Consider the following 17,500-nt stretch of genomic DNA (forward strand, 5'->3'; position numbering starts at 1 on the left):
AGTTGCAATAAGTGAATTCACATTCTTTGTTCTAAGGAAATTTTATCATTTATTAGGGTGATGTTGAGGAGGATGAGAGTGTACCAGACCGTAGTGAAGACATTAAGCCTCGGTTCCACAAATCTCGACACACAATCCGTCACGAACCAATGGAGAATGGAGGTAGTGGGGAAGAATTTCCTGATGACGAGTCTGATGATGGTCTGGACGATGATTCTTCTTTGTCAGATTGGAATTTGAGAAAGGTTAGTATCGTGCAATTACTACTGAATCGGTCTGCTTGGAAATAAGACGTGTACAGATGTTAATTGAAATTCTGAAGTTTATGAGCTTCAATTTCATTTGTTTGTTTACATTACATTTTCAGTGCTCAGCAGCTGCATTAGATGTTCTTGCCAATGTGTTCCGGGATGATATGTTGCCTGTCATCCTGCCAATATTAAAAGAAACTCTCTTCCACCAAGAATGGGAAATTAGAGAATCAGGTATGTCCAGGATTGCAGGGCTCGACTTGATGTGTTATTTGTGTAATTCCTTTCCTTCAGTGTCTTGATTCTTCAAGTTTACGCATAACAGAAACAATCATTTTATAGGGAGTGTGATTTTTCATCCACTACAATGTTGGTTTGAAAGAATTATAAAGCAAATTAAGGTGAACTCCAGATAAAATTCTTTCCTCATCTTTTCTTGTAATTTTTTCTTTCTCTTCTCTTCTGTTGTCGTCTTCGTATACTTTGTGATCATCATCATCTTCTTATAAGCACCTGTTTACTTCACCCTCAGGTATCCTTGCACTGGGAGCAATAGCAGAAGGTTGTATGAATGGCATGACCCAGCATCTACCAGAACTGATCCCATACCTGATCAGCTGCTTGAAAGACAAGAAGGCACTGGTCCGTTCCATCACCTGTTGGACGTTATCCCGCTACTGTCACTGGGCAGTTGTTCTCCCTGACCACTCCTACCTCAAACCTCTCATGTATGAGGTGAGTCTGTGTTTTTATTTTAACATTTGACTGTTTACTGTTATTACATGGTTGTTTTTATGATTAGATATCACGGAAGATAGATTGGAAGCTGAATGTTTGAATATTGATGGTTATTTTGTTTTGTTAATACATTTCCCTTGAGTGTTTTTAAATGGATAAATTGGGTGGAATCCCCGCTTGTTTGTTTTTTTCAGTTATATTTCTTCATTTTTTACTTATTTACACTTAAATTTATTTACAGCTGCTCAAATGTGTCTTGGACAGTAATAAACGTGTACAGGAGGCAGCATGTTCAGCTTTTGCTACACTAGAGGAAGAGGCATGCACAGAGTTGGTTCCATACTTGGCAGACATTCTGAAGACTTTAGTATTTGCATTTAGAAAATATCAGGTAGGTGGAAGGTGACCTCTGTCCTACATTTTTGGCAGACTTTTTTTTGTCCATTACTGTTCTATATTTCTGATTATTATTACTAGTAGTAGTGATAGTAAACCTTTTTGGTAAAATTGCCGTGAATCCTTTCTACAGGCAAAGAATCTCCTGATACTATATGACGCTATTGGAACCTTGGCGGACTCTGTTGGAAACTATCTCAATAAGGAAGAGTACATTCAGATGCTCATGCCACCATTGATTGAGAAGTGGAACGTGCTCAAGGATGAGGACAAGGATTTGTTCCCACTTCTAGAGGTAAGTTGCTTCACTCCCTTCCTCAAACATCCAATCGTATTTTTTCACTATAGTCTGTGATGAGCTGTTAGATTTTTTAATGTATGATTTCACTTATATCCTTGTTCTGTGAGGCTCCTGGGTAATAAAATGTGTGCGCACTATCACACACATCCATCCATCCATCCATCTGGAGGTTAAATAAAGTCAATTTTGTGTATGTGTGGATTTTTTGTAGCAGGGGAGAGATATCTTAATGCATGATTCTCCTCCATAGTGCCTGTCAAGTGTGGCAACTGCTCTCCAGTCTGGGTTCTTGCCCTATTGTGGTCCTGTGTATCAACGCTGTGTCTCACTTGTGGAGCAGACGCTTAACCAGACCATGGTAAGAAATGTATTCATTGTTCATGTTCTTTGTAAAGATCATAGTATGATTATATTGTAGTAAATCAGCATATTTGATTGATAGTAGATTTTCTCTGTATATCACTGGTCTAGACATCATGTGTTCCGCACAATTCACCCACAGGCACATGCACAGAATCCCGAGCAGTTTGAAGCAGCAGACAAGGACTTCATGATAGTCTCCCTAGATCTGCTCTCAGGGCTTGCGGAGGGGCTCAATGGGCATGTTGGTCAGCTGGTTCAACAATCCAACATTATGCAGCTCCTTTACCAGGCTATGCAGGTACTCTTTCCCTCTGTGGTTTTTGAAGTAGATGGGTTAATAAGAAGCAAAACGTTTCTTTAATAGTGCCTTGTGAATGGCTAAAGCTCTCAGAGTAGTAGTACACTTACATTTTGTAGGTTTTTGGAGAGTGATTTGAGAGTAAAAACGTCTGTAGTGAATTTTGCTTAGTTTCTGAACTAATAAGAGCAGATTTAAAAAATGTTAAAAGGGTTTAAAAGAGAGAGAAATTAATCTTTTTTGTGGTTTCCTTTTTTTTTTTTTTTTTTTCCCTTTTTTTGTTTTCTTTTTTTTTTTCTTCTTCTTTTTTCTTTTTTTCTTTTCATTTCTTTTTTTTTTTAGTATTGAAAAGAAAAATATAACCTAACAGACTGAAAATTCCAACAGGACCCAATGCCAGAAGTTAGACAAAGCTCCTTTGCACTTCTGGGTGACCTGACCAAAGCATGTTTCCAGCATGTGGCTCCTTGTATATGTAAGTAGATAGCCCGTTTATTTTGTTGGTTTGTTTTTCTTGTCTTTTTCTGTTTTCAGCATATTTTTTTTTTCTACGTTATAAGATAGTTTCCTAAATGAAAAAAAATAATGATATTTGTAGCAGTAATAATTTTGTTAAAGACTTTTTGTTGTGGCCTATAATAACAAAACTTTTTTGCTTTCTCTTTTGGCATGACTATTTTTTTATATATATATAAATATTATTATAATTATTAAATGTTATATATAGACACCTTTCAGTGAGGTCATGATCATGTATTTCATTTGCTCTATTTCATGACTCATGAATGTATTTACTTTTTTCAGCTGAGTTTATGCCAATCCTTGGTCAGAATTTGAATCCGGAGTTGATATCCGTCTGCAACAATGCGACATGGGCTATCGGAGAAATATCTGTAAAATTAGGTAAGTGGCATAGCATGGATGGTAGTGTGGATGTCTTGCCAGTCTTTTAAAAAACAAAAACAAAAAAAGAATTACTCTTAATCACGTGTATAATTATTTTTTGTTTTCATATCCATTCTGTTTTTATAATAATGATCGCTGGTTAAGTTTACTACTATTATTGATTTACAAGGTTTTCTTTACATGTACCATTAGATGATTACGTTAAACACTTTTTAGAATATTGTACTTGTACCCTGGTAACACAGATTTCTTAGAAACTGAATCAAAAGTACAGGTATTCCTAAGTTTATGATAGAGTCCTGTCCTGTAGCTAAAAAAAAAAAGGTTGCATACACTAACCTCCTGCCCATAATTCATAGTTATTTAAATCTGATAAAGTTGATGTTGAACTCGTAAGTTACAAGACATAAAGAATTCACTTCAGTGTTAGAGAAAAGCTTGGTGAGTGACAGTGGAGGGGGAGTATGTTCATGAAGATGTCAAGCTCTGCAAAAAAGGCTATACAACAGGGCTTGTTTGCTACTTCTCATCTTCTATAGTTTCTCATAACACTTAGCTAGTGTATGGAAGGAAGTAATTGGGGGGGTGCAAGAACTGCTCACCAATGCACCAAACCTTAGCTTGAGTCACTGGTGCTGTTTAAGAATAAAAAGAAAAAAAGAAAGAAAAATGTTGAAACAAACTACCACCAACAGGACACCGTAAAATGAGGATTACCTGTATTGCCATTTCTTGAAAACTTACTGCATTCATGGGGAACTCGAGTTTAAAGTAAACTGTATCAGGTGATGAAAATTACAATGGTGTTATTAACAGTCAATTATTAGTGATCAGATTAATTTCTTTCTCATTGTCTAAATGCCCTATCAGAGATGTCAGAATGAGTGAATGCATCATTATCATTGAATTGTGTTATGTTTAAGTTAATTGATTTACATTGCCATGAATTGCAGGACCTGAAATGAGAGTTTATGTGAACCTTGTCCTAACCGACCTCATCTTCATAATCAACAAGCCCAACACTCCCAAAACTCTACTTGAAAACACAGGTATGTAAAGACCCATTTTGGCCGCACTCGGCTCTGCACAAGGTTCAGGACAATGTTTAGTTCCCAGTTTCCCAGTCACTAGTAATTTTTGTTCTTTTACTTAACGAGTGAGGCACAGTGTGATAAGTAGCATTTACATATTAAATTAACCCAAAGAAATTTTATATTATTAAAGTTCAGAATATGCCTCATTAAAATTTAAAAACAAAAATCATACTTATGGTTATGATTTCATTATTGGCTGGCCCATTTTCTTATAGGTGCTTAGACTAATACTCTATTGCGTGTACTATTACCATTATGGTAATATTTTTTCTCTGTATGCTGCTTGTAAAGTATTGGCAGAGTAATAAGCATTCATCACATAGTGGTTACCCATCAAGTTGCACTTAATGCCACTGCTTTTATTTGGGACTTATGTCAGTGAGATCCTAGGAATCCTAGGTTTGTGGAATTTGAGTGGTTAGTCCTGGGGATTCCTGATTCCTTGAAGACTGACAGGACAAGCTAGCACATGGATGTTCTGTTCAGTAAGTGCAGGATCTGATATGCTATTTCTTGCTTGACATGGCAGCACACTTACTTGTAACTGTTGGGTTGTAACCAAAGTCTTTTCAATGTGCTAAGTAGTAAAACATTTGTGCCTCATTTATGGTTTCCCCTGTTTACTTATTTTTCTGTTTTGGAGTAAAATTTGATAAATATTTTTAGCATGCAGAACCACTAAGACAAGTGAATTGATTTAGAGAGAAGAAAGTTTGTCTTATACTGATCTGATTCTAGTTTGCATAACGTTCATCCATTAAGTCAGAGATGCTGTGCTTCGTCCTTGTCAATTGCAGTAAAGATAGACTTTCTTGGAAAGTGTGTAATGCCATTATCATGCTCCCTAGCTTGTCCTTTTGTCATCAGTGACCAAGAAGGAAATTTGAATTATTGTTATAGTCCATAAGTGTTTATTATTTTTGATAAATGCCTTAATTTTTTCATAATTGTACATAATTTAGTGGACTTAGCATTCCAAAGTGTACTAGATATCCATCCTTAGCATCTTGGATTCAAGTTTCCTGTCCCCTAAATATTACTTAGGTACATGAATTGGAAGTTGGATTTGATGAGAGAGAAAAAAGAGAATTGTATGCATTACAAGTGAAATGTTTTGCCTGTATAGATATTTACTATAGTAAGGAATCATTTCTTGATTTCAATTTTGTTAATTTCTTTTTTTATTTATTTTTTTTTACCCCTGTTTTCATTATGATTTCATTTTCTGTGTACAGTATATTTAATTTTGGGTGGGAGTAGCTTGCCCCAAAGGCCCTGTGGCCCTTCTTGGTTTTAGACTGGGTTAACAGAACGGAACACAGGACCTGGTAGTTAGCCTGCTCTGTGTAGCACTTGAGTAAACCTATTTGAATTATTTTAGGATGAAATTATTATTATTATTATTGTTATTATTATTATTATTATTATTACTATTATTTTGATATGTTGCCAGCAGCCTCTCCATTGAAAAAGATATAATTACACTAAAGTTTAACCATTAAAAACCACAAAAAAACAGTTACCCATAAATGCAAGCATACACAAACACATGTACATACATGTTTACATACATGCACTTTAAACTTTGTTAATGTTTTTTATAAGTAACCGGTAATTTTGTATCATTATTACCTTGTCACTGAGTTTATACTTATTTAATTATTATTGTTGCTATTATTATTATTATTATTATAATTAGTATTGTTATTATTATTGTTATTATAATTATTACTTGTTATTGTTACCAATCTCCCCCCATAGGTTTGTTATCATTATGTCATGGTTTTCTTTCTCCTTTTCTTTTTTCCTGCGTGTTGCTGTGCTCTTTAGCCATTACAATTGGACGCCTAGGCTATGTGTGCCCCAATGAAGTGGCTCCCCTGTTGCAACAGTTTATCAGGCAGTGGTGTGTAAACCCTCAGTTTCAGTTGTATCTTTGACTTCCATTTAGCATTATCTCCACATTAATGTTTCTACTATATTTTTTTTAATCAATGCCTCTTCACTGTTAGTAACACTTTAAGCTCTTTATATATATTTTTGCTAAAGTTGTTGTCTATCTTAGATATTTATATCTTCACCATATTAAATGCATAGTGTCAAATATTTGACCATTTTGGTGCCAGAGTGTGGTATTAACCATGGGAATTTTTTTTTTTCTTTTCTTTTCTTTCTTCTTTTGATTTAAATATTTCTTTAAAGTATTCCGGTCTCCACATTGCCTAAGCGGAGGCAAAGATTTTGAGACAAGTCTGGCCTCCTTATCTCAGGATAATGCTGGAGACTAGAATAAAATGATAAGTCTTGTCATTCTCATAATTCAAAACAAAACAAAACAAAAATTGTAATTCAGAGAGAAAAGGAAAAACTGTTCTTGCACCCGAGTGAGTCTAGCCCACAGTCAAAAAGTCCTTTCTAGTAAGCTTTCAGTATTATTAAAGAGAGAGTCTGTGGGATTTTAACATACCTACGCTACCTAGCCTGGGTCAGTGGTTCACCAAGCTTAATTCTCTAGGTCTAGCCAGTCAAAGCTAGATGCACAAACATCAGACCTTTTGTTAAAAGTCATTTGTTTTGTTGGTTTAAGCATGACTATTTTTTTTCTCTTTTCATTCATTTGTTTATTTTATTTTACTTTAGATTTTAAAGATGTTTGGTTGTTTGAACCAGTCACCCCAGGTTAGGTACATTTTGTTGCTAGTAAGATAGCTTCTATGTTTTATAGTTCTTTAGCATAATTTTAGATGTAAATTATAAGTAAATGATAAAATTAACTTTAGTTTTAAGTGCACTTGCCAATGAAAGATTTGCCCATTAGTATTGAAATCAAACTTAGTAATAAAGAAAAAAACTCTTGAACATAATAGTAATTTCTTTCATTGGCAGTGATGAAAATAAAAAAAAAGAAAAATGATTTTGTAGAATTTCATAGCTTTGTATATCTCTGTTTCTTGTTATTCATTTGATAGGTGGCACTGATTTTTTAAATTTAATTTTACCCCTCCCTCTGTTACTATGCTTTATAAAAGTGTTTTGTAAATGTACAGTCTGCCATATCCATGTTTAAAGTTGAAATTCACATGCTTGTTAGTTTAATGTCCCCCGTGCTTAATTTTTTGTAGCACGAAAAAAGAATTGTTCATGTTACTTTTGAAATTTAATCTTGGTTTATTTATTTGAAATTGACTTGGTTAATTATGATGATTTTACTTTCCCCATTTGTTTATTGTCATTATTATTATTTCATTATCATTATTGTTATTGTTACTACTATTATTATCATTATCCTTATTATTATTTTCAAAGACTAGCTGTGTCTGTCAGTGTCTCTCATTTTACAATTCATTTGAGTTTGACTATAGGAATTATTTCTCCTTGACAAACCTCTTGAGATTAGGTTCAAGTCAGTTCGAAGGTCATTCAGGGGGGGCTTTTCTGAAGGCAGGTTTGATTGACACTTTCGTTGAACCAATCAGAGTAAGGCATTTGAGCCAGAATGAACCGTGTCTCTTGAGGTTTGCCCGGAGTCTGCATTGTGTGTATTTAGGTACCTGGCAGAGACCAGAGCCCTTTAACCAACCATCTTTTTTTCTCTTTCTCTCTCTCTCTCTGCTGTCTTCCCAACCCCCCCTCCCCCTCAAATGCCCACCTACTACTGCTGTGCGACTCCTGCTGGTCATCGCGGCAAATATGTCATGTGGTGCCCCTTTGCCGGAAAATCCCCCACCCCCCTGCAGGTGCATCTCCCTACGCAACATTCGAGACAACGAGGAGAAGGACTCTGCCTTTAGGGGTGTATGCAACATGATCAGTGTGAACCCTGGAGGAGTGGTCGAGGATTTCATCTTCTTCTGCGATGCCATTGCCTCGTGGGTCAACCCCAAGCAAGATCTCAAGGAGATGTTCCATAAGGTGAGCATTTTCAACAGGCTCTTTTTCTGACAGTGTGATGGATCTAATGTGCGTTGATAGTGGATTTTGTTTACCTTTGGCCTTTTACCACTCTCTTCCTCTTTCTCCCTCCAGTTCCTCCTCCTCCTTATCCTGTGACTCATCCTTCCCCTCTGCCCCTCCATCCTCATTCTCACCCTAGTCCTCCCCTTCATATCCTTTCCTCCCTCTGTCTCGTCTTTACCTTCAGTATCACCAGATTAATTTTTTGCCTTCCTATTTTACAGATCCTTCATTGCTTCAAGGAGCAAGTTGGTGAGGAGAATTGGAAACGTTTCACGGAACAGTTCCCACCTCCATTAAAGGAACGCCTGACCCAACAATATGGAGTGTGAGCAGGTTAGAATCTGCCCTTTTTCTTAAATTTTCTTTAGAATTTGCAAAATGCAAAATCAGTGCAACTGCGAAAAAAGTCCCTTTGCTTAGGAACTGGAAATAAGTATCTTGAAGATTTTGATTGGAATGGACTTGTAAATGGTTTTCTTATCTGCTCTTCCCACCCAACAGGTGGTGCTGCGATCATGTCAAGACCAGAGCCCAGGATGAGGGAATTAGCGTCCTGGCCGAGCTCTGTGGCGTGTGCAGTTAGGAGGCCAGGGGATCCTTTCGACCCTGTGCCTGGGTGGGGGGAGGGATCCACTTCTTCTCTCAGCCACTCTCCTCAGCTTGCCTGCCATACATTGCTGTCTAGCCCTTCAGAATGCTGAACGCTCTCACTGCAACACCTGTGGAAGACGTTGAGCCGCAACAGGGAAGGAGCAGGCACTAGCGAGAGGTGGCTGCCGCGCGCATCGTCGAGGGAGGGACTTCGCGGACTGGGTGGGGGAAAGCGGAGGGAGGGGGGTGGTCAGCCCCTGGTGGGAGGGACTCTAGGTGGGAGGCTTAGTCCCCAGCACAGAACATCAGCACTAGAACACTTGTGTCCTGCCCCTTAACTGAGGGGTAGTGACGTTTGAGTGGGTGCATCATGTAGAGGCTGCCCCATTCAAGCTACATTCTCCTGTCACGTATTTCACATAACCTTGTATGTAGGTACAGTGATGATTTGTATTATGTAAGATATGTAAATACATGAAGTTTTTATTTTCTACATGATCACTTCTTGTAATAAGTCTTTCCTTGTGCCAATCATGGTATCCATGACCATATATATTTCTCACAAGTCATTGTTGTTTAGGTCATGTAGTATTTTGTCATTATTTCTCATCTATGCAAGGTGGGCCAGAATCCATCTGCAGGATGTTGTATTGCAGGAGTGATGTAGAAGGTCTGGGGTAGCGTGTGCCTCTTCAGCAGTAGATCTACCAGCCTGGCTCTTCCACTGTCTTCAGTGTATTGGATGACCCAAACACTTTTGTAACTAATATGGTGCTACATATAACTTCACATATGTGTTGAGTAAATCACCTATGTCAAAGTAGAGAAACAAAGCAGGAGTATGGATTCTGTTAGCACTTGCAAATCCCCAAGAGCCTCATTTCCCTCAAGTAAGTTCTAAAATGAGCTCTGTGGATATCAATGCTTACGTAAATACAATAGCTACAAACAGACTATTAGGCTAAGTGGTACTCAGGCTGGTTGTTGTACTGTGCTTTACTGGTTTAATCTGAAGCTTTAGGACCTGGCAGAATTTTTTCATATCACTGGTAAAGCCAGTTTGTTACTTACAGTATTTGGCACTGTTGTATGAGATTCTGTCTGAATTTTTTACAATTATTATTCCCCTTTTTTTTTTCCTTTTTAAGATCGTACTGCTTCAGGGTAAACCATAATTTGTTTTCCCAGTGCACACATAGGACTTAATGGAAACGACTGTGATCATAGTGATTTTTTGATTTTTTGTACTGTTATGCAAAGTAAGTTAAATATCACATTTTTTTCTCTCTTGAAAGTCTTTACACATGAATCATTGATAGATGGGTTACATGCTGTGCAATAGATGTTACTGATAAAATGATGTTTATGAGTGGGGCATGTTATAGGGGAAGAAATACATTGTTTAGTGATGATATCAAGTGGGACCCTTAGCTTCATTTGTTGTAAAAGGGGTATAGAGGTTCTTGAAGAGTAAACATTATGAAAAACAAGACAAAATTATTAGGATTAAGAGCCAAAGAGTGTTCGAAGTTTAAGTACATTCTTGAGACCATTTTCTTACATCAGACACCTTCCAGAGATAGACATATCATCTTTGTATACACTGTCAACTCTTTGGTTCTTGTTAGGGGGCTGAAAATGATAGAATATTTTAGACAATATGAAACTTGATATATGGGCTAATAGTGAGGGGCATTTATTATTTTTATTCTGATATAGGATTGATTTAGGGATCCATCGGGGGCAGATAGGAAATTCATTGTTAGGGGCAATTTAACGTATCTGGGTTAAACATTTTTGAAATCTTAAATTTTGTAAGGGTGACAGTGGCAGTCAGACTACTAGCTAATAGTCTTTTTTTAGGTGCATCCATGTGTACTTGGGATTGTAGCAACCTCAGATCATGGTGGTCTTACTGTCTCTGGCAACCCTGGTAGCAGTTTGTTTGGTGTATCTGTAGACAAAATATTGTCAGTAGTGTTGTTATTTGCAGTGTTTCTTGCATGCCCTAAGTATGTCAGTATAATTACTACTTGCAAATGTAATGGTGACTTGTTAGTTGGCTACAGGGCAACAAGGTTGTGCAAATGTTGGCCTTGCTAGCTCCACTTAGGGGTACATCATTTTACTCTTGGCCTTTGTAAATCTTGACATTGTACATGCATCAAAGTTATGTTTTTGAACAAAATTAGAGAAGTACTTTTGGAAATATATTTTTACCACTGTACAGTGTGAATGTATAGCTACACTGCAACAAGTAAAGGTTTACCCTAGGTGTATGTAGCAGTTTTACCAGCTAAGAGATGTTATTCCATGCAACACATTTTCAATTGGAAAACAAACGCCAAAAGTTTGGGACAGTTGTAAGCTTTCTCCCCATGATTTCCCTGTTTCTTCTTCATAGTATGAATAAGAATCTAAAGAAGATAATTGATTGAACATATTATGGAAAAGGCTTTTTTAAAAAAAATTGAAAATAAAAATTACAAGGAAAATTTCTCAATTCACAATCCAAAAACAATTGGTTTAAGAAATTTTAGCTAATGATCCCAGGCTTTCATACCCCTAATAGTGGAGTTGGTTGGTTCTGTATAGTGACAAGTACATAGTTTTGGCCTGCCTTTTTTCTTATATTTTTCATTTTAAATGTAAACTGGCACTCCTCGTCTAGAGCCAAGAGGTTTTAACATCGGAGGCTTCACTAGTAATATTCTAATGGCAATAGACTAGACACGGAGCAGCAGTTTAATGATTTTTGACCCTCATGGCACTATCAGAAAGCTATGTAATTATTTGATGTATAAAATTGTATTGGTGTAGCCCCAGTCTTGCCCATTTCTAGCTGCCCAAAATTGTGAAAACAACCTTCTAATTCTTGAATTTCCTTGTTAAAGGGAAATGTAAAAAATATATTATTTTTCTTCCTTGCCGACTGCTCAAACATGCAGTCAAATCATGGCTTTCGAGTATTATTTTGGTATGATCTTAACTTAGATTGGTAATATGGATGAAGTTTGTCGCCCTTTTTGGAGCTCTTGTCTGTTTTGTCCTAGACTGTGCCTTAAAGTTGGAATATTCCCCTGACAGTCAAGTGGTTTATTTGTTCGCTCTCTGTGTGAACACATTGCATGCCAGTGTTGATAGTTGCGCCATTAACTGAAAACGACATAGGCTGGTTTATGAGGGATTAATCTAATCAAACTTGTGTATTGTACCCTCATCAATATCGAATCTGAATTACTAACATTATATTGTATGAGTTTTAGGGAGAAAATAATGTAACCCTCAAATGCACCAACGGTTATTGTAACATACACACCTGTGCACCTTACTGCTTATTTGGGGTCAAGACTTGAGAGAATAATTATCATGTTAGCTTTGAAAAGAATTGTTATACACAATTGCATTGTTTGAATTGTGTGAAAGAGAGAGAGAGAGGGAGAGAGAGAGTAAATTTAGTGTCAGCAGACACAAAATAAGTTTCCAATAATGTCACCTTGCAAAGTGATTCTCATTTTTGTGATAGGCCCAGTCAAATGACAGTATGAGGTAGGCAAATTATTTGATAGGCTACAGTATTTGACAGTCATTTGGCAGTTAGGAAATCTCCCCTTGCATTGGAGCCTCTTAGCTTGCTGTTAGGAAAATTGTTAGGCTGACGCCCCTTTGCGTACGAGGAGGTTTATAATATTGTGGCTAGGTCTGGGATAGGTTGTAGGAGTAGGGAGGGATGGATTGGTCAGAGACACGTGGATAGGCAAAAGTTAGGAGCTGGGTGGGTGCTTGCAGTCCAACTTGGTTAGCAATTGCAACACTTTCCAACATTAAATGTGGAGGTATTGATAATGACCACGTAAAAGATTGGTGAAAAGAGAAAATGAGCTTGGAATTGCTTATCAAGTTTGGTCATATTTTAATATTTAATTTATTTACCACTCTTATAGAATGGAGTGAGGGTGTATGGATGACAGCTGTATTTTTTGGATGATTGATTATTATATGACAAATTCGTTGTGTACGAATTTATTTTAATGCGGGTCCTCTTCTTAGTTTCTGATCATGCTCAGTGATAATACTAGAGATTTATAGTTATGGTTTTAACTAGTCATTAATGTGTTAGGGTTACAATTTTAGGTCCTTTTTCTTTTTTATCTTTCCGAGATGTTAGGTGTTAGGTTAATTTTATTCTATATTTTTGCTCATTTGCCCATGTTTTAGTACAAATATTACTGTTATTGATATCAACTTTTAAATGATATTTTGTTAAATATTAATTTTGATAAAAAACGAATGAGTCTCTCAGGCGCTTGACCCCAAAAGAGTGCATGTAAGCGTGAGTGTTAACTGTACATGGAGTAACACCTTCCCTCTTTCCTAGGTCTTTCATTGTCATTTGTTGTTCTTCTTCCTACTTTTTTCCATGTTTTATAAGTATTGAACAATATTATTATTTCTTGAATGTATAGTGTCAGTGTGATTTCCCTTGTTAGTGTTCAGTATTCTCTTTATTTCACTCTGTCCATGCTGATATTATGACTTATGTTAATAGCACTATTAATATTCTGTCTCTTTCTAGGTTATTGTAATTATTAATGTTATATTGTCATTTTTTTATATTATGATTATTATTACTATTATAGTTACAAATTACTGTTACTTTTACTTTGTCATCACCTCATCATTTTTCACTAGCATTGTAATGTTGTCATAGGTATCTGCATCATCATAATTCTGCATGTGGGTCACTTACTAGACTGCCCTTTGACAAGTTTTGTACAAATTGTTGTTTTTTTGCTGTGATAGGTGTAAATCCTGATTTGTAAAACTATTGTGATATACTGTATGGTCTGCACAAATTTAGGCTCGAATAGTAGGTTCTCTGGTAGGTCCTTATTGGTTAATTTTGGCTGTAATTAGCAGTTACTTCGCGTGGCTTTCGTGTATCTTGGGGAAGGATACCTTGTTGCCATATATTTTGATTCAGTGTAACTTGTATTATATATTGTACATAGAGAATTGATTCCCCTCCCCCCACTTGACGCATTTCTGTCTCCCCTTTTTTGCATGTAAAATGCTTTAGTCCTCCATTTTATCATTTTTACACATTTATTCTGCCTGTCACACCGTACGTTTGGGCTGAGGGAGTTGTAATCTTAAATTCATTTGATGAATGCCACACGGTTCTTAATATTTATTATATATCCTCATGAAACACATTAACTTGGGTTTCTCAAGTGTGGTAGTGTGTTGTTTGCTACATATATATGTAAGATGCTTCTCCCACTGGCCTTGTGAAAGTGTTTTGAATTAGTATCTCATGCTTTTTACAGTCATGAATTTTAGTTGAAGGGTAAAAAATATTTGAAATGTCCTGACCAGACTGTAAGGAAATATTGTTACTTATTTTATACTAAATATTGTAGAATGTAATAGATAGAGTAGCTTTGATTGTACTTTCGAGAATTCCATTAAACCTCTGGGCAGTGTGAAGTTTAATATGTTGTTGGTTATATGTGACCCCATGCATTTGAATACCCATATCAAAATATCCATGCATGATTTTTATATATATATCTATATATACACATTAATACATTCTTTTCATAAGGCATTTTTAGATATTTTTTTCCGAAAAATGCCTACATACAGGTGCAAGTTGTGCTTGAGGTGTAGAGGTGTGAAAAATCTGTCTCGGCTTGATGGTTCCTCCTAGGTTTGCTGCCAGCTGTTCGCTTCATGGGAGCGCATTCCACTAGTAACACCACGAGCGAGAACCTAGTTTAGTTCTCAGACAAAGATGCTTTTCCGAGGTCATAGATGTTTGTTTGATTCTTTTGGTTTAGATTCGCTTATGATTTCATTTATGCTGCATTTAGAAGTCAAGGATATAACGAGTGGCAGCTCAACATTTGATTTTTTTCCTTCAGTAAACGGAACAGCGGCAGTCAAATCCAGGGAAAACCAGTATGTCATAAAAACAAAGGTGCAAAACCAGCCATGTCTTCTTTCCTATCGCTGTGGTAAAGGATGAGGAAGTGGTGGCACAGTAACTTGCAAAGCATTACCAGTGGCCAATCTTTATATTACTAATAATTTTATGCTCAGGGAGGTGTTGCTGCTCTTAGGTTCACATGGGTCTCAGGGGTTTCCGAACTAATCTTATAGTGTGTCTCAATCATCCTTTGTCTCTAGGAAATTTCCTTTTTAAATGTTTAAAAATGATTCTTTATAAATTTAAAAATCAGATGCAAAATGTGTTATCATAATCAAGAAGTGGGTTGACATGTAGAGAACGGTCATTTGCTCATGGTTACTGTAACTACCCCTGCCTCATCCTAGTAAACACTGTGTTGTTACAAGTAGTGGTGCATCAGTATAAATGGAATGGTGATAAGCGTGTTTTATTTCTTCCTCCTAATATTCAAGAAAATTGGAATTATGGTATTACTATTCAGTATGTATACCGTTGATACAAAACAGTTTGGCTATGTAAAAGAATAGAAGTAATTCCAAGGGTTGTCGAAAGAAAATACCTATGATATTTAATGATGGTTTAATTATAAACTTTAAAAAGATAAAGGTAATGATGACATTTATTAATTTTGTTCCATCTCAACGGTGCCAATAAATTGAATGGACATAATTTAAAGTTTAAGTACTCTGAAGTACATTTTACGCAGCTTGGTTGATTGCCGGTGAGCACTTCCATTAATCCAGATGACGGTTATCATGTTAAACAGCTTCCAAGAGCCAGACTTCGTTCCTGCGATTCCAGAACTTAAATGGTGCGTCGTATGCATTCCTGAAAAAGTCTGTTATGTTACAAACAATTAAATTAACAATAAAATCTCCCTCCCCACACACAGCCGTGCTAGAAGGATGAAAGGCTGACTCTGCCAGTCCTGAACGGACCAAGGGAACCTGCTTTAGTTGTCTATTCCTTACCCTCAAGTAGACCCTGAGGGATATTGATTATTTCCCTAACAAAGTCTAGAAATCCCATGGCCAGTAATGAAGACATACACCTGTTAATGTCAATGAGGCTTGCCCCATCAATTCAAACTCCTGTTTCCTCGACCCCAGGCTCTCCTTTAACCACGACTCTTAACACTGCACTGCACTGCACTTCCCATTCCTGAATGCCTACTAGAGCATTATCCACCCAAGTCGAGACTCAATCTTCAGGAGCCATTCCTACTCTTATCATCGCCTCTACTCCCACAACCTTCATCAATCCCCCCTATTCTCCCTTATTACTACTTTACAGCCTTATTCTCCACCTCTTTGTAATACTACCCCCTCTGCCACACGTCCCCGTCCTTCTATCACCTCCATCTCTACAAATATCTTAAATACTCTATTTAGCCCAGCCAAATGGGACCGATTTTTCGTGATCCCCTCTACAGCTTCTGACTCAGACAACACACTTCTCTTTCAGCAATGTCTCCAAAACAAGTAGGCAGTCTCTCAGTACCCCTACCCGATCGTTCCCGTCTCGGTACAATTACATCCGAAACCCAAGCTATAGCATCATTAACTGATATCTCTGGCAACCCCACTCCTGCAGAACCTCACCCAACCTTCAATACTTGGACCGAAACTGTCTCAGTCTCCCCCAGCAAACTCCCCTATCTTTAACATAAATTGGTCAGATTGTGGAGAAGACTTACTCGCCTGCCTCATGGACGATGGTGTACTCTCAGTACATCTTACTTCCTATTTCTTACTCCTACCTTCCCCTTTTCAATTTTTTTGGCACTAGATCCAGACACTCCAATCGCTCCTGCAGCCCTAACACCCCCTCTCCTTCCCCGCAGCAGACAGACTATACGTTCCACCACCACCTACCACACAGAAGCCTCCACCTGCCACTGCCTTTACTCCTCAGACACCAGTCTCCTCCCTCACCCCCTCATAAGAAAACCTTTGTCTCGCAAAGCTCCCCAATCAACTCAGTTTTAGAAACTAGAAGAGATTCAAAACAATCTGCTCGAGTCCCAAAATGACACCGAAATCCTTCATCCACCCTCAAATCCTTCAATTCTCTCCCCACACTCAATGTGACAGCCGATATCCACCCTCTTCTTACTCATATTCCCCCTACACCCCTTCCAGTACTCCCTCCCAAGACAGCCCATCCCCACCCCAGCTCCAACTACACCCACATTAACCCTTCCACTCCCTCCTGGATACACACGTGAATCCCTCATGTCACAGCTCTGCCCTTCCTCAAATCCTCCACCTGATACTGCACTCCCCCTCTAATTCCTTACCTCACCCCCCACCCCCACTAGCTCCTTCCCCTTCAAATTCTCCAATACGCACTGTATACGATACAACAACTAAGATGAAGCTCTCGTACAATGAAATATTCGCGGATTCCGTTCTCATAGATCAGATCTTCGTCATATCCATTCTTCTTATAACCCATCCATTATCTGCCTCCAAGAGACACATCCTCCTCTGCTTTGGAACCTATTTTTCTTCCTCAGACGCATACATATCCTTCACCTGATCTAATCCCCATACCTAACCCCACCGTAACCCATTCAATTCACTCATTAACCCCTTTACCCATCTTTAACCTTTCAATACTACTCAAGAT

General features: G+C 37.5%; 2 protein-coding genes across 2 annotated transcripts in view; one reads left to right on the forward strand and one right to left on the reverse strand.

The window, feature by feature from the left end:
- Tnpo (transportin 1) overlaps nucleotides 1–11,390 on the forward strand; it is a 42,574-nt gene extending 31,184 nt beyond the window's left edge. The window contains exons 9-22 of the mRNA XM_027357573.2: nucleotides 57–245; nucleotides 368–485; nucleotides 784–986; nucleotides 1,231–1,380; nucleotides 1,519–1,680; nucleotides 1,937–2,044; nucleotides 2,189–2,347; nucleotides 2,735–2,822; nucleotides 3,152–3,250; nucleotides 4,207–4,302; nucleotides 6,178–6,253; nucleotides 8,085–8,259; nucleotides 8,526–8,637; nucleotides 8,806–11,390. Of these exons, the coding sequence (XP_027213374.2) occupies nucleotides 57–245; nucleotides 368–485; nucleotides 784–986; nucleotides 1,231–1,380; nucleotides 1,519–1,680; nucleotides 1,937–2,044; nucleotides 2,189–2,347; nucleotides 2,735–2,822; nucleotides 3,152–3,250; nucleotides 4,207–4,302; nucleotides 6,178–6,253; nucleotides 8,085–8,259; nucleotides 8,526–8,633 (1,731 nt within the window). The 3' untranslated portion in view covers nucleotides 8,634–8,637; nucleotides 8,806–11,390. The remainder of the gene's footprint in view (nucleotides 1–56; nucleotides 246–367; nucleotides 486–783; nucleotides 987–1,230; nucleotides 1,381–1,518; nucleotides 1,681–1,936; nucleotides 2,045–2,188; nucleotides 2,348–2,734; nucleotides 2,823–3,151; nucleotides 3,251–4,206; nucleotides 4,303–6,177; nucleotides 6,254–8,084; nucleotides 8,260–8,525; nucleotides 8,638–8,805) is intronic.
- A 4,041-nt stretch (nucleotides 11,391–15,431) lies between these two features.
- Nucleotides 15,432–17,500, reverse strand: part of LOC113806448 (heme-binding protein 1) — an 11,340-nt gene continuing 9,271 nt past the window's right edge. The window contains exon 7 of the mRNA XM_027357575.2: nucleotides 15,432–15,697. Within this exon, the coding sequence (XP_027213376.2) occupies nucleotides 15,628–15,697 (70 nt within the window). The 3' untranslated portion in view covers nucleotides 15,432–15,627. The remainder of the gene's footprint in view (nucleotides 15,698–17,500) is intronic.

The sequence above is a fragment of the Penaeus vannamei genome, chromosome 39 (genome assembly GCF_042767895.1).
Source record: "Penaeus vannamei isolate JL-2024 chromosome 39, ASM4276789v1, whole genome shotgun sequence".
In the NCBI taxonomy this organism is placed as follows: domain Eukaryota; kingdom Metazoa; phylum Arthropoda; class Malacostraca; order Decapoda; family Penaeidae; genus Penaeus; species Penaeus vannamei.